A 17,986-nucleotide genomic window follows, 5' to 3' on the forward strand; every position below is an offset into this window, starting at 1 on the left:
CTCACATCTACACTGAGATGCCATTTTCTTTGGTACAACGTGTTATTGTGAACAGCCAGTTCCTCCAAACAGTGATTCGATGTATATGGATAAAATCAGAAGTAAATGTATAAACTGCATGCGAGTTATGATTGACCAAGTAATGTTTTTAAGCATCTTATTGAATCAATGCCTCAAATAGTTTTAGTGAATTTTGTGTAAAATGAGGCTTGACACAGTACTAAATGACCTGAATGCATCTACTTCAGGTTGGAAAAAGTGCTCTCAACCAGCCTGAGATCCTGACTGAATCTCCTCCAGCCTCGGCCTCCCCAACTCCAGACCCTGCTCCAGCTGCGCAGGTTTCCCTTGCTGGCCTGACCGCTGAGGACATCCTAAACAGCAACACTTCCCAACCAGCCTCCCCGCTGTTAAGAGGAAGCCTGCTCTCCCTCGACGGCTTGCCAACTCCCAGCCGCTCCTCAGCTCGCCAAGCACTGGGTGTGACCATAGTGAGGCAGCCAGGGAGAAGAGGGGCTGGGGACCAGGTGCTGGAACCTCTCCTGTACCTCCAGGTGATGCAACCTTCTGCACTGCTCAGCTGCCACCACCGCAAGCAGAGGATGGAGCTGTCTGTTTTTGACGTGGCCTTAAGAGGAGTTGCTTCTGACTACAAGTGCTTAGGTAAGAGAGATCAGGAGAGGAGAATGGCAAAGTGTGGCCCACTGCCCCGATTTGAAATGGCCTTTTGCCCTTGTTTAAACACTAGATGTCGCTGTCAGGGCTGATCTCAGCCATTCTAGACAATGTTTGTGATTCCACCAGATGCACCTTGGCACTTTTTATAAGCGGCTCTCCGCTCTGCTCTTAGGAGAACTCACGCCTAGTAGGGGTGGGGGAAACTATATTCCCTGTTGTTCTCTGTGTTTGGTCTCATTCATGCCGTGTTTACTGGGAGGCTGCGGAATGCCGTTTCGTTGCCCGCTCGCTTGGCTCCAGTTCTGGTGCCTAATCCGGCGCCGCTCGTTGACGTTATCCTGGCCTGAAAACCTCCAGTGCTTGATTAGAGGTGTAACGTTAAACACGATACACTCCCCTGGTGATCCAAGCTCCCAGTGCGGACTGAGTTAGCTAAGACCACTAGGCTATCCATAAATCACATAGAGTTGAGGCAGAGCAGCCGGGGGACACAGGGAACTTTAAAGTTAATTTGATGACGGCCAACAGTTAAAGTGTTGCCTTTGTAGACAGCTGAGGACGCAGCGAGGCTGCTTACTTGCATTTTTGACAGAGCAGCTGTCAACTGCGTGTGTAGCCACAGAACTAAATTGATAGATTGTGCATTGTAGCACAATACTAACAATCTATTTGAAAAGGCAGATCGTGGAAGCATTTTAATTGTTCACGATCTAATATCGTAATATCGCACACCCCTAACGCCTAGTGTATTTTTGAATGAAGCTTTATTAAGTCAGGCAGGAAGTCGGACACATACAACTGCATAGAGAATCTATCTACATAAAACACCCTGTGCGGACTCCCGATGGATTTCAACTATAAACACAATTAAAACAGACAAAAAAAAGGAAACAATTTAACCCATAAAGGCAGCATCAATGACAAATGACCAAATCAACACAGTCAGCAAGTCAGCAAAATCAGGCAAGCAAAACGCTCTGCCGCTGAAATGCTCCCTGTGCGGTAGGAAGCTGTGTGGAGGACGGAACAGATGCAACGTTATAGAGCTGTGCCCGATGGAATCAAGGCTTTTATTTGAACACTAGAGGCGCAGCCCTTTTGAACAACTACTTGACCTACAATTAGGGTTGTCCCGACTAAGGATTAATATAGTCGAATCAGAATTGTCAAGTCTTTCTTATAGAATCATATGGTTATCGAATCATGTGTTTTTGTGCGGCTGGGGTGGGGTTACACACGCTTTAATCTTGAGAAGCTGCAGAGCTACAGTCTCTGTTCATTACTCACTGCAACTTACACTGGACATTTACAGCTAAACGGAGGCTTATTGTTTACTCTTTTCTTTCTGCTCGTCTGCTATTCACTGGTCAGAGTTTTGCGTGCATTCCATGCGGCCAACAATTGCACATGCAAGCCACGGTTCCTCAAAGGTCTATTCCTGTTTAAAAACAGATAATATTCTTTGTGCTGTTCATCAATGGTGATAAATGATTCGAACGTCCCACGAGGTGCGGACAACTCGGCACAACACAGGCACAGCTCTCTTCCTCAACTGCCACACAAACACACACACGCTAAAGTGCACCGACGCCCCCTACCTTAAGGGTTAGGGTTAAAATTTTGGATTTATTCACGCATTTAAAAAAAAAAAAAAATTATCAAAAGCTTCTTTCTTTTCACATTTTTATTTACAGCATTATATGTTGAAATTTATATCATAATAGGCTGTATGTTAACTTATTAGGAGAAAACCAGTAGTTCTATGTAAAATGAGACATGGAGTTCGCACATGTAGCCAAAATGGTATGATCCTACTTTCATAACGCCACTGGGAAGATTCCACTGTGAGATTAGCAGTCGAATCAAGCAACGTCCATCGAAGCATCGGATCTTCGACTATTTGGGGTCAGCCCTACCTACAATGATGGATTACTAGTTGATGAAAACATTTACCTCAATTATGTTAAACATGGTAGAACCGAAAAGACTCAGCATGGTGAGTGAATGTCCAAAATTTCAGATTATTGCCTGTGACTTATATTTTTTTGTATATGGCCCACAATCAAAAAGGTTTGGCCATCCCTGCATTATAACCACAAAGGAGGTCTAACAGACTAGTAAATTTCAAATAACTTAATGTTAAATATGTATTTCTTTGTCTGTCCTCTTCTCTTCTTTTTCATTGCCCCCTTTCTCCTCTTCTTTGTCTTTCTTAATCTCCTCATCTTTTGTCCAGACCCAGGAAAGGCTCTGCCAGAGTCTCTGGACTACAATGTGTTTTGGCTGCAGACAGTAGCAGGAGAGGCAGACAATAAAACGGGCATCCCTCCGCCTCTGCTCTGCCTCCAGATCAAAGATTTTCTCAACGGACCAGGTGGGGATCATACTAGATGCAAATACACACACACACACACACACACACACACACCCACACAAATGCACTGTTCAACACATATAACTTCTGTCCCTCAGAGATAACATGCTTGTTCACTATCTTAAAGCATTCATTAACATTTAATCCAATTTCAGCAGAAAGAGCACGCACACACACACACTTCTGCTGTCTGTGATCAGATGATGATGGTCTGAATGACATTACGGATGTTTTCTACAGTAGGCCACTGATATTGCTAATATTATTCACTTTGAACAGCAGCATCCAAGCTCTTGAGGATTATATTGTGTGTGTGTGTGTTTGTAAAGTCAGGCTCCTGTGGATCTGCCTTTTACAGGGTTTGGTTGCTTATTTTTAGACTGATATGAGATCCATATGAGTAGCTTTAAGCAAAGGTTGTTGACCTAAAGGTGTGGCTGACATCATACCCAAATAGAACAGCAGTGAATAAAAGGGTGAGTGGGCTTTTGTGTGCAACCTTGTTATCCCAATGAGGGTTTCATAGAGAGTGTGTGTAGGCGCAGGACATCCTTCAGAGTTCAGTTCCCTGAACCCACCAAGCCAGATGCTGCAGATGCAGACACACACACACACACACAGACACACACACACACACACACACACACCGACATCCAACTACAGACATACTGACATGTAGTCTTTCTTCCACATGCATACAATCATGAACAGATACTGTGGTGTTATTAATGATGGTTCGGGGAAGCGTATAGCCTCCCCACCCAACACGCATCTCTTCCTGCTGTCAGCAGAAAGCCCTCAGCTTCTCTGTCCACCTGGAATCACACCACAGAGCACAATGCAGCTCTCTGTACACCTCTGCAATCACACTGTACAGCCGCACACTACCAATGTCCATCTACCCCTCTGCTCATTCCAGATGACGCCAGCAGTCAAATTAGCGAGCATGAATTACATCAGAATGTCGGTCAGGTTTTGAACTCATATGGCAAATATAATTCCTTTCTGATGGGGATTCACTGTATACAGGAGAAGCAGTAGATGCGCTATTGTTTTCAAAGAATAATATATATAAAAATATTGAAATAGCTTTAGTTTCACTTGGGTTATTTATCTATTAGAAATTGCAAAATTTTGAGTGTTGTAAGGGGATTAGGGTTTAGATGGCATCAAGATTTATGTTAAATAATGTAATAATAATGATCATTACTATTATTTAGTAATTAATAAATTAAGTTATATTCACTTTGGGACACCACTCATAAAATAAAAGAAAGTGATAGCCAATTACCTAATTCAGTCTAATTAAATATACTAAACTATCTATTTAGAATTTTGGTTAGCAATTAAATTAATAACTATTACAAAATGACCATTAAAGATTCAATGTGTAGGTTTTATTGACATCTAGTGGTGAGGGTGGCGAATTGCAACCAGCAGCTCACGGTGCATTCAGATGTTCCTCGGATGGTCCTATTTCCCGAGTGTGTGTATTTATGTAACGGTGCCAAGTTATAAGAAGTTAGCTAGCATGCAAAGACTGTGTGTCTGTGTGAAGCATAGCATCTTTAACTAATTTGTGGTTACAAAATCTCATGTTAAGAATGATCATGACAATAAAACTTCAATGGAAAACATATCATTGTACTTTTACAAAAGCTAAAAAGTCCTGTGCTTAACCAAGTTAACATTGCAATTAAGCTATGTGAAGCTATGCAATGCCCAGTACGTTACCAGTCCGTAAGGAAAGAAAGTTGCTTTGGTGTTGCTAGATGTTAGCTGGCGGGTCGGTTGTAGATGGAGCCAGGGGGTGAAGAATTAGTTAGTTGCAGTATGCTGTGTGGTGATACAGATGACAGGGTGCGGCCCCTCTGTCTGTTCACCTGGGTGCAGGGTCTTAAGCAGGACCTTGTGTCACGGCTGGAACATCAGAGGTCCCTCTTGGTGTCCGGTCTGAGCAGGCCAAGCTGGGAGGCTGCTGTGGTCGGTGGGTCCGTCCAGATATGGAGGGGAGCCAAGACGAAGAGAGTGGAAAAGCAAAAGAAATAGACCTTGTGCTGCGCTTTTTCTTTTTTTTAAATAAGGTGTCTGAAGTCACAGGTCATTGACCAATCAAAGCTGCAGCTGGGTCTCTAGGTAGTTCCTGGGAAACTGACTCGCATGGCAAAAGTTCAGTTAAGATCACAAATGAACAACTTCACCTTTGTGTGGTCCCTATGATCCCAACAGTGTTGATTTTACAACGGGATGTGTCACTGAACCGGTTACTGCCTGTCATATCTCTAAAGATAATTAGATTATACTGTGGTTACATCTGATTCTAGTGTTTAGTTGAAACACAGATGTCAACATTTACAGTCAGGTATTTCCCTTGAACTAGTAAAGAGCAGAGCTATCCTTGTCTCAGTAGGATAACTTCAATCATAATCACTCACATTCATTCTCCTTACGTACACACACATACAAACAACACCCTCCCAAATGACTCAGACAGGATCCAGGCTCAGTGTGAGATTGCAACTGGTCAGGCTCTGCTGGAAATATCTGGAATTGACCACACATGCTACTGGTTCCCCTTCACCCACACAGTCACACACACATTTTCAACTGTGCGTTGTTTGGTTAGATGAATCTCTGGTGGAGGTAATTATCCTCTTCAGGGATGTGGGAGCAAAGGAAGAAATTACAAAGAGCAGGAGAATCAGTCCACTCTTGCTGACTTTTGTGGAATACACTAATTCAGTCTTAGCTTCAGTCTAAACTGAAGCACCAGCATCATTAGTAAGATGGTTAAGTACATGTGTTGACCTGGTGAGATACGCTTGGAGGCCTCTTCTCAGTCAAGTTAAATTGTTTGCATTCACCTCATCTGAATGTTGTATATAGAGTGCAAGGAAGAATGAATGAATGACTGAGGAAGACAGGATTAGGAAGAAAAGGGGCATCCAGCATTTTATGTATCTATCCACTGGTGTGTTCACAGATGGTTTATTTGCACTTGCAAGCCTTTATAACTGTCTTGTCTGTCACTGTGAAAGAGAGAGAGAGAGAGAGTGTGTGTGTGTGTGTGTGTGTGTGTGCGCTGCGATGTGTGCGTATCATGTCTGGCGGCTCTACTTTGATTCGACAGTCATTCACATTTGATTTATTTCAACAAGGCGCAAACGGAGAGCAGACCTCCGTGAGGCCACGACTTGCTGTGTGTTTACAGCAATATGCTCGCAATTTCAGCAGCATTTATTCTGCAAGACCAATCAAAGCTGCACTCCCAAGGATGCCGAGTGGGAAACACTTGTAACATGTGTACTGTAAACTGGATGGTGTTTCAGCACTGACCCTCACTCAGCAGCCGCTCATCACACACACACACACACACACACACACATATAAACAGTACTAATGTAGACACATACAGGAAGCCACATTTTTCAGAGCGTTCCAGGCTTGACCAGCAAACACGTACAAAAATCTGGGGTGGGTTTGTTTTTTTTCAGCATGAGCAGGGTTCAGTGATTGACCAGCAAACACACACACACACACTTTCCATCTCTGCCTTTCTCATCTTTCCTACTCAGTTCCAGTCTTTGAGAGGGTCAGTGAGCGAGTCCAGAGATGTAACTGCTACCACTTGGAGACGAGAGCAGCAACAGGTGATAGATTAGCTAGAACAAATTGGAACCATTACTCTCCCATGTCCCTGGTTCCCGTCAAGCTATGAGTTCTTAGAAATGTTGTCAGTTACTGTATACAAGCCTGTGCCCCTCCGAACCGTCCAGAACCACTCTAATTCAAGTCAGATGGCATCTAAGGCGTATGTCACTGGCCTTACTTGGTATAAGGCTCTTTTTTTTGTGACAGTGGGATTCTACAGATATGCCTTAAAAATGATTGGATCTTACAAACACAGACATACACACATACCGGTCACATACGAACCCTGTGTAATTGGACACATTGCCACCTGTGTCTGACACAGGCCTTTTCTTTTCTAAGAGTCGAGCATAAAAGGCAGCTAGAGAAATGAAAGGCGAGGTCAGAATGAAACATTGTTCGTGGTGGTTGTAGACACACATACACCCAACACCAGGTTCAAAGTCGGGACGGCGTCACGCATGACCTCGCCAAAAAAGCACAGTAACCTGGGTAATAAGCATATTTGATCTCCCCCACCACTTTGCAGATCTATATATATGTGTATGTGCCTCTGTCAGTCCTTGATCTCCCACTTTCTCCAGCGCTAATAGAGGCTGACACCTGAGAAGGGCCAGTCTATGTTTTCCCCCAGCCTGTTCATATTAAGTCCTGTTCTTTAAAGGTATGCAAACACTAACACCACCTCTCCACCTTTTGGCTTGATGCTTGCTCCTTGCACAGGCCTTCCTCTGACAGTCTCCAGCTTAAAATAGCCGTTAGTCTTATAGCTGAAGCCAAGGTGTTCCCAATAAAAACCTCTTATGTGCGAGAATGCCACTTCTGGAAAAGCCCTCGTTTGGATCCCCCTGCTTGGCGATGAAAGTGCCACCACATTTATTTCAATAACTGATATTTCCTTCCTTTTTAAAAAAAATATCTCTCCAGTTCTGCGCTCCTAAAGCATAACAGGCACATTTGAAAGCAGCATGAAATAAGATTGCCATTTGTACTTCCAGGTATTCTCAGTTCTTCAATTTATAGTGTTAAAGAAGTGCGGCAGTGTATATGTGGTTGAGAGAAATATTTATCATAGTGCTGTGTGACATCTTCATCCATGAATATAGGATTTTGCAGCTTAGTCTGTAAAACTTATAAGTCTGTCATGGCTTGTAAATATATATATAGTATTTTTTTTCCCCTTTTTTACCCCTGTTGTGAGGTTTTAGATTCCTTGTTTTATGCCTTTTTTGCCTGGATAGTGAAACCACATGGAACATCATTATAAAGGCTGTCTTGCATACACTCCCATATCATCTCCAGAGAAACAGCCAAATGTAGGGAAATGACACAGATGTACTCGACTTAAAGCCATATAATGCTGTGATGGGATTTTATTTGAATCCTTCAAAAGATTCATCTTTTGACATTACTCCGCTGCAATAAAAATGTGCTCCATCGGTTGTTGGAGAAAGCCTGGGGGAGGCTGTAAAGATGCTGTGTACCCGTTCTTTTCCAGTGTCCTCCATGAAACGTTCTTTCCGAGTTCCCACAATTCATAATCCAGACACACTATCCTGCTGTCATTTGACTGAGTAAAGTGACAGAGATTTTCCGTTAACTGATCTGTCTATTCGTTAATGAATTCATAAATTTCAAAGTGTGTCAGTCAGCTGAACAGCAATATGGAATGCATAATGATTGAAGTCATAAATAAGCTGCATGCTATACTATTCTTTTTCCCCCATTCACCATAAATATTGTCAGTAAAAATAGTACAACATAAATCTTTTTGTGGGAAATTTTAATACCCTTACTTGCATGATGTGCAGTTAACACAAATTTGCAGGGAATCATTGCTGCATCATTGTCATCATTGTAGGTTAAGTATTAAAACCTTGGGGTTATAGCAAGTTGTATCCATAGCACTGCTCACTCAGGCCAGGTAAGTTTCTTATTTAACTGGTAATACATCCCTTGCCGTTACACCAGAACTGGCTGGCTGTGGTATGATGGGGTTTGCAGGGCAGGGGAAGAGAGGGACAGTTGATAATGAGGACCAGGTCTGCCTGTGCTTGGAGGGCCAGGCAAGGCCCCGTCGCTGGCCCTGACTGGGTGATCAGAGACAGCTTTATGTGATTACAGGAGGGGGAGGGGTTGATTAGATTGAGGGGTGGAAGAAGAGTAAAAGATAGAAAGGATTCAGAAGGAGGCAGAAGGATGGGTTACATGGAACAGATGGAGAAAATGAAAGGGTGAAAGAAGAGGGGAGTGAAGCATATGAACCTGGATGAACAGCTGCATAGGGGCTGTTTGTTTCACCACTGGAAAGTTTCCTGGTGATAAGTCAAGTGGAAATGATAAGCTACATTGCACAGCAAATTCCACCTATCTTTCCTCCAATTCCTCTCTCCAGCCATCCTTCCATTTGACCATGTGCCTCACTTCCACTGGATTAAGTGAGAAAGAGTCCTGAGGGCAGAGAGTGTGTGTGTGTGTGTGTGTGTGTGTGTGTGTGTGTGTGTGTGTGTGTGTGTGTGTGTGTGTGTGTGTGTGTGTGTGAGTGTGTGTGTGCGCCTGCCTGCCTCACTTGGCAGAGCTCCTGCTCATGTCATCCACTGCTCCTACCTGGGAAGGAGACAGACGGGAGGCCTAAAACCCTTAAAAACCTTCTAAACACTGGTGCCTTGATGAGACCATGAAAAACAGCTGCGCTTGTTTTCGGCTGCTTCCCTCTCCCATCATCATGACCAAGTGGAAAAATGGGATAATGGAAGTGGTGTAAAACGGCATTGAGTTAATTCATGTGTCTCTGTAAATTCCAGTCAAGTGTTTGAAGGCTGCAGTGCACCAGAGAGCAAGAGCGAGGTAGAACTGGAGAGAGCCGAGGAGTCTTGGATTTATGTGGCTGGCATGAAGAAAAGATTCTCTTCTGCTTTTCCGCAGTGTCACGTCAGGATATTAGAGTGAGACAGCCAGTAATTGTGTGTGTACATATATATGCATATAAGCCCGGGAGAAAGAGATTGAGACTGAACCCAGCTGTTCTTTAACAGGTCCTTGCATGCAAGCTAAGTGATTAGAAGGAAAGAAAAGAGTTCAAAGTTTGATCTACGAGACATGGTACCATTCTGTATTCCATGGGTTAGACAGCATCTTGCTCAGTGGGACACTGATGAAGTCTGCCTTTTCCTAAAAACCCCAAATGGATTGTGTCCAGTTTATGGCTAGTTTCCAATGACAAGAGTTTTAAAGAGCAAGGGCCCCAGCCAACAATGAATTTATTCAATTTGGGTCTTGAGTTTTAAATAGTTTAAGAGGGCCGTCTTTAGCACTGAGGAAGAACAAACAGTCTGTCACTATATTGCTAAATATAAAGTGTTGAAAATATTTCTTAGATTAAAGCATGAATTTCACCATTCACAAATACAAATGGAAAACACACAGAACATCAGGGATCCAGAGAAAATGTGTAAACTGTACTTCTGTCATGAGGTAGATTTGTTTTTTCATCAGTAAAGTCATGTTTTTATTACTTGCCCAAAAGGATTACTGTATGTACTTCCTGCCCTGATTTCTTTTTCACTCAGCACTTCATAAATATAAGTCAGGATGAGCACAAAAGTTACTCCCCAATTTTAGGAAAGACTGCTTAGAAACTGTCCATGTGTTATTTGTAAAGGTCTGTTGAAAGCACAGTTTCTTGTCTCTCATCTTTTTCTTTCCCTCATTTTCATTATTTCTCTCTCTCTCTCTACAGCTGAGCTGAATGTGGAGCTATCGCGCCCTCTGAAAATCAACCCCACTCTGGCAAAGGTGGAGCAGGCCAAAGCCTACCTGAAGAAAGTCCTACCAAACCACACATGGGATACTTCCAGTAAACCACCATCTGCTTCCTCCACCCCTCATTCCTCCCCTGCGAAAACACTGCCCAGGGCCTTTCCTTCTCGTTCAGACCTGCACCATCAGACCTCAGCCCTGGGTAAAGCCAGCAGTCTCAGGGCCCTGGCGCTGTCCTTCCACAAGGTCTCTCTGCACACTGCCCAGATTGTTATGGTCATGGAGACAGAAACCCATCCAATGAGGCCCAGCTTGACAGTAACAGTGTCTGCCATGACAGGAAGTCTGAACATGAAGTCAGGGCCTAGGATAGAGGGTGAGTAAATGGCAAGCACCTTTTAATTTTTTGCAGAAACTCAAAAATAACATTAAGCTTAAATGAGGAGAGACATGTGAAGTACAAGGAACACAGATGCACTGCATCCCAGGTGCAGAAACATAAAACCATACCTTCTGTAATTTGCTGAATTAATTTGTAATTGACAGAACACTAAAGGAAGTAACAAAATGAAAAACATACTTTGCGGCTGTTGTCCTGATGAGCCAGCCAATATCAATTGTAATAGTCAGGGCTTGAAGTTCTCCGGCACGGGGTGTTTATATTTAACAGTATATAATTAAGTCTATGGAAAATAGAAAAAAATTTAACTGTCACATAATGTGTGTGCGTGAAAGGCCAGTCATCAGCACAATTGGTGGTTAGGTGTATACTTGAAGAAAGGGGACTGGCACATCCCGACTCCAGGGATATTATTGTAGGCTGTGGACAGAGCATGGAAGTTCCTACTGGGTCAAATGAGATGTCAATGAAAAGGTCAGTGTGGAGACGCTTTTTTAAATGTGACCTGTAGTTAGTTTTGAGAATACATGGATTATTAGACATGTCTGCAGGCTAATATAAAATGATGCAACAGCAGTCCATGGGTATTTATCGACAGCAATAATGCTTTTTGGTCTAAATATTTTACTGGATTGGGTCGTCTGGATTTTTGCCAACATAACGAAACCATTTTTGTCGGTATTTAATACATCAATACAGTCACTTAATTCTTTGGTGTACTAGGACTTTTCTTGCGTACTGGCATTTCTCACAAGCTGCCGGTCCATATCAGGTTCTCTGGGCACTATGTGACGCTCACCTGTTCCCGTTCTTGCCTTCCTGCTAATCTTTGTTAGCGGAGACAGAGCAGGAAGGAGCTTGGGTGCCCGTCATGCTGCCGTGTGCATAAAATTGCGTGTCTGTGTCACTTTTTGTGAACTGACCAATCACAGCCTGGATGTGGCCAGGCATTAAAAAAAGGTTGAAGCTCTTCAGCAAACTTCAGCAATGTTGAATTCTTCTGCATGAATCATAGTTAGTAGCCTACTTAGCATTAACAAATTAGACACTAACCACCATCCAACATACAAAAATGCAACTGCTGTCCATGTTGTGATTGTATCTTGAATAGGTTTGCTTCAATTGAATCGTAACCTCGGCTTAGAATTGTAAAGCTTAGCTTTTCAATGATATGTCGTGTGAGTACCTACATTAGACTGCATAAAACATAGCAGTTGTGTAAACCCGGAAAGGGCTGACGTTCCACTGGTGGGTCGCCATAGCCTAGGTAATCATGTTCAGTTGTTGTCAACACTTCAAGTTACGCGCTCTTTTGGTGAAAAATGGAAACTGAAGTTATTAAACCTAGTGATAACACAACCGCAGTTGATGATCATCTCCAAAAACACTGGAGAGGAGCTTTGGTAGAGGAAATTGGTAGAGAATGAGAACGGATTGGCACTTGGTTAATTTCTTGAACCACCCTACCCTCCATTCATTCTTGTAACCCCCGAACACATTTCAGGCACACAAATTGTTCTTGCTTTAAGCCCTGAATGGTTTATCTAAACATCAGAGACCCTATGTTGTCCTTCATTTCAACTGTAAATTATTAGTTGTAAATTCTACAAACTAACAAAAAATGTATGTTGTATTGCCTGAGCTGTCGCCTCAGTTTTACAATGTGATCAGGGAAGTTCAGTGGGAAAGTAGAACTTGAAGGCATTGTTTCATAATATAGCAAAGCCTTAGTTGTATGGTCTTTGATGCTTTACACTGTCAAAGTTTTATTTTCTCCAACCCCTTACGAAGACCTCTCTGAGCTCAGAAAATGAACCATGTTCGATCACTCCAAAATAACAAGAGCCTGGACCTTAAATGAGTCATTGTTGTTTTTTTCTTCATATGAAAAAGGAAATGCACAAACCAGTGACATGATTCATGTTATTCTGCTATATTTCAAGATATTGCCACTTGTTTCAAAGAAATTATTGAAGCAGGTGGAGCTACATTGGAAACAACTGTAATGACTTCACCCCGTTTGGCAGATTTTATCATCTTTTAAAGAAACCAATTTTAAGACTTAGTAATACTCTACACTAAATGTACTTTTGTTTGTCTAGTACCCAAAGCTCACCATGTGAGCCAACAGGAACCAATCCAAGCCCTTTAGAAAATAAAGTACAATTACACATAGTTCCAAATATCCAATATAAAAATGTAGTGGAGAACAAATTGTTCTGTTTCATATCATTATGTAACCAAACAAATATTAATGTGGACAAACTCCAAACAGCTCGACCCAGTGCACCCCACATATCTTCATTCCGATTCAAGTTTAGCTGAAGTGTAACATGTTCCCTTCGGGAATGTGTTTAGTTAAACAGCTGGTTGTAACAAGAAGTTAAGTAGAAATCCTTTCTAATACTGCGGTCAGTGAATGTATGGATCTATATAAAGATCTGTAGGTTCTTGATATATTTATTGATCGGTATCTCACTTCATAGCACTTCGTCAAACTTTCCACCCTGGTTTGTTGAAGAATGTGTGATGTCTCAGCTTTTTTGGAAGATTTGACACTCTGTCATTCACTCACACTGGGAAAAGCTGGGAATCAAATACCAGTATCTTTTTTAGTATTATTTGGAATATTTCTCTATTTTCTACACATGCTAGAAAAGCCCTAATCTGCCAAAAACGGGGTTTTTCAGTAAACTGTAAAGTGAGATGTTTGTGTTAGTCTTGGATCTAAAGTTGTTGTAAGACTGTGTGTATTTGATTGCATGGGTGTGTGTATTAGAGCCTGAGAGAGAAAGATATGGTCGTGTGTGTGTGAGAGAGCGCGAGATGTTTGTTTTGGTGTTAGGACCAAACCCAGCCTTCATCAACACTGACTATTATCCAGGAGGCATCACAGTGTTTCCATTATGACAAACAGAACTGCTAATGCTAATGTAAATTAAAGCGCTTCCAGTTTCTCTGTGCCGTTGGGTGTGAGCTGACGTGCTGTAACAGATGATCAGGGATCATTGGTTTGTTTTTGCTATTTTTTGGTATGTCTTCCAAATTGGACAGCAGATGGAAACATAAGTAAGGGGCTTACATGTCACATGTAGTATATAACATGAAACACGTCTGCGAGTAGATGGTTTGTACCTCAGTCCCGCTGAGCAACACATCCCCCGTTGACTGGGTTTACAGAGGGACAAAGACAGAACTGGAACTGGGCTTTCTAAGTGCCTGCATCTGTTTGACAGATGTTGTTGTATAGAGTTACTTCAGATAAAATGATTGTCGAAAATTTTAATTAAAACCTCAAACAATTTGCACTTTGTTTACTCAGATCTGCATAACTGCACAGTGACACAATACTCATTGCTGCTGCCCTGCTCTGATTTTCACCAGCTTTTCAGCTTTCATCCATCTTTGATGTGTTGACTTTGATAAACACAGTTGAAACTGTGTGTGCAGTGCAATGGAAAAAGAAATAAAGTTTAGAGACACTAATATGAAAGCTAATCCCCTCCCACTCATATGACTGCGAATTAGGACCATTATAGATAAATAAATTATGGCGCCGTGGGGGCGGTAATAGTACGAGAAAAAGGGTGTACCTTTACGAGAAAAAATGTGGATATTCCCAGAAATTAAAGTAGAGAGTACTGGAAAGTTTTTTTTTAGTCATTAATAATACAAGACAAAAGTCAGTGTAGACCTAAGAGGTGGAGCTTTCGGACAGTTATGATAGGCAGATATGAGGGACTGCAACAAGGCCACTTGAAAGCATTTGTCACACCTTAGTCATTTATAAATGTGTGGTGTTCTCTGTTAATTTTTTGTGCTTTTGGACAGAAGGAGTTGTCTCATAATACTGGTTTGTAAAAGTAGCTTAAGCAACATCTTTTTCACAGAGCCTTCAACAACAAAACAAATCTGAAAAATAGTATTTACAGAGTTTTATTCTGGTAAATATGTGACTTTAATCTCAGACAATTTCTATGTTTTTTCTCAAAAATGTATGATTTTATAATCTCAAAGAATATTCGAGTTTTTTACTTGTAAATTCCAGAGGAAAATAACCCTGCTTCCCCGGCTCTGTAATGGCCCTAACACACTCTCATAGTTTGCTTTCAAATTACTTAGCTATTTGTAGTAATCGTACACACATAGTAATACTTTTCAAAAAAGATTTGTTGATAGTAGTTCTTTGATTTGTTTACAGTAAACACAGCAAATAGTGATTAGTGTGCAGTGAAGTGTCTTTTCATGGATATTGTTTTCCCCACAATTACCAGCACCTTGAAACAGAGCCACCCCTGCTCTCAAGATATTACATTAGTTTGACTGGACACAAATAAAATGTTGGGATCACTGGTGTTTATTGACATCCACTGGATCAGTCATCCCCAGTTTGACTCCAAACTCTGAAATACTGTTTGTTGTTACGGCCCAAAAAACTTAACATCATGTATGTCTGTTCTGAACAAGACATTATAATAACTGCCATAAAACTAATGCTGTCATCATGTGCAGAGAAAGTTTCATTCAGCTCCTCATATATCATATTTGAGTGCTCTCTGAAATACCTGAGAGGTTTATGTGGCCTGAGATTTCATATCTTTTCCTCATCTCTGAGAGCATGTTGAAACTTCATGTAGAGTAACACCTGCAAATGTTGCCAGTGGAGGATTATAAAGTTTACTTGGCATTAAATGCCCACAAAGAGGATGTATTTTTACATGATGTAAAAGGTATTATAAAGCACATGTTTAAAGTTATCCTGCTGAATAACATGTTTGTCTCACCCAGTTGTTTCTTTTTTTCCTCTCTTGATAACTTTAGCGCTCTTGTAGATCTCTGTCACAACATACAGAGCTATTTTCCCTGGAGGCTTCTTCACATAGTGTTTCCAGATTTGTTGCCATCGAAAGGAGACAAACTGTCTCCAATTACGCTGACTGATCGCTGGTGACAATAGATGTATCTGCTGACTTTTAGCCTTAGCTACACCGCCTCCATCACTCAGCACTCCGGCCTCTCCAGTCCACTACGTACCTCAGAAAACGGATACCTTGGAATTTTACGAAGATAAAGGTTAGGATTCCCGTTCTGTTAGGTTGAGCGTTTGAGCTGCCACAATAAGTCAGCGGGAATGACCCACCTGGGAGAGACTGTACATGAGAGATGTAAGACAGGAGAATGTAGTATTACTACCGCTACAGTATGTACCACTACTGTTGATGCTGCTGTTGCTTTGCTGGTCCTCAGTGGCAGGCAGAGATTGATGGGCCACATCCTGAGCAGACCTCAGGATGATGCCATTGTGCAAGGAGAAACAGGAGAGGGTGGACAAGGGAAGGGAAAAGTTGTGAAAGAAGGGAAACAGGAGGGTCATGGAGAGAAAGAGAGAGAGAGGCAGAGGGAGAGAAACAATGGAGATATAGTGACAGAACTGTGAGAGGAGAGAGGGAGGAGTTAGCTAAACTAAGTCCTAGGAAATAAAACATGATACAAAGAAAAATACAGATTGGGCAGAAAGGGGACACGGTACAGGAAAGGAAATAGGTTAATGAGTTGAAGTAGGACGGAAAGGTGAGAAAAAACAAAGTTGGATAGAGGCAGAACAGAAGCAGAAGGAGACGTAGAGAAAGAAAGGAGATATAATACAGGACAGAAGGGGAACAGCAGAAGACAGGCAGACTACTATATGTGAGCAGTAACAGGGGTTTCTTCAGTGTATGCCATTACACCCACCCCACCCTGTCGTCATCAGCGTACATCCATAGCTGCAACGGGGTGAAGACCCCATCATCCACCCCATCATCCACCCCCCCATCCGTGGAACATCTGGGGCTCTGTACCTGGTCATGGCAGCCCCCCTCTGCCAGGGGACAAGATGGAGAGAGAGGGGATTAGGTTGACAGTGAGGTGTGTTACCAGATCCTGTGTTAATGAAAAGCAAGTGGAAGCCTCGCATTCCTCCCTCCGTCCATTGCTCACCACTCCCCAAGGTAGGGGGGCATTTATAGTTCAATGAAAGAGAGGAGGGAGGTGGGCAAGAGAGAGAGAACATATGTCTTAAGGTCCATGAAACAAGACCCTCCCTAATCTCTCGGCTCTCTGTCAGACTGCCCATAGAGTGCCCCCGATTTCCTAAGAACACACACACATACTTATCAACAGACCCTGTTACTAGTGCAGATGTTGTTTTCATATGCATACAACAACATACACACACACACAAAGCTTTCTCCTCAGCCTCTGTGGACCCCCTGTTTCTTCACGGTGATTTACTCCAGCACACTTGTAAAGTAAAACTTCTGTTCGTGAAACAAAGTGAATGCTAGCCATTATTTATTTATGTCTCTTCATTTTTTCTTCATTTTATTTTGTTTTCCTGGCCAATCTTTGAATTACGATCATGTCAGTTTGTTTACTCTGCTGAAAGAAAGCCACTCTTTTCCATTTATCATATTTTTTCTGTTTCAGTAGTTGGGAAGAAGCAGATCTGAGAAAAGCCAAACTTAAAAGAGATTTATATTTGGAAATCAACCCTGCTGTCACTTGGCATGTTACCCCAACTAATAAATATTTTTCGATGCATTAATAAGAGAAATATATCACAGAGAAGGCATGGGGGTGGGTATGGGAGGGGGGGACTGTCCAACAAGGTATTTGTTGGCATACAGTCGTGGCTGCTGGGTCAAGATAAAGATGTATGTAGCAGTTAGTTGGATCATTTTAAACAATAGTCTTTGTTAAATGTTAAAAGCATATATTTTGTGAAAGATTGGTGGCTGTCAACATGCCAAGTTGACCTAACCACACTCCAGGTGTTCATCTTATTAGGGCCGCGAGTAACAATACTTTAATTAGCAGTCAGTATCAGTCTGAAAATTATTTTCTGGATTCATTGTTTTATGTCACAAAATGTCCTAAAGTCCAAGGTGACCTCATCGGATTGCTTGTTGTGTCCAACCCTCACTTCAAAACCTTAACATATTCAAAACACTGTCACATAAAATCTGAGAAAAGCAGATAACCTTCACAGTTTATAAAAAGGATCAGAACAGTTGGCCATCATTCTTTACTCAATCAACTAATTGGTTAATCTACAATTCCTCTGGTACATATACTGTATAATA

At 42.0% G+C, this 17,986-nt stretch overlaps 1 protein-coding gene across 3 annotated transcripts in view; it reads left to right on the plus strand.

Annotated features, from left to right (window-relative positions):
* Window positions 1–17,986, plus strand: part of LOC119898078 (vacuolar protein sorting-associated protein 13B-like) — a 323,319-nt gene that overhangs the window by 228,369 nt on the left and 76,964 nt on the right. For all 3 annotated transcript variants that reach the window (XM_038712226.1, XM_038712228.1, XM_038712227.1), the window contains 3 exons: window positions 249–663; window positions 2,915–3,052; window positions 10,443–10,838. In XM_038712226.1, the coding sequence (XP_038568154.1) occupies window positions 249–663; window positions 2,915–3,052; window positions 10,443–10,838 (949 nt within the window). The remainder of the gene's footprint in view (window positions 1–248; window positions 664–2,914; window positions 3,053–10,442; window positions 10,839–17,986) is intronic.

Source organism: Micropterus salmoides, unplaced genomic scaffold (assembly GCF_014851395.1).
Source record: "Micropterus salmoides isolate LMB-PRFRI ecotype aquatic unplaced genomic scaffold, ASM1485139v1 Ms_hic_scaffold_11, whole genome shotgun sequence".
In the NCBI taxonomy this organism is placed as follows: Eukaryota; Metazoa; Chordata; class Actinopteri; order Centrarchiformes; family Centrarchidae; genus Micropterus; species Micropterus salmoides.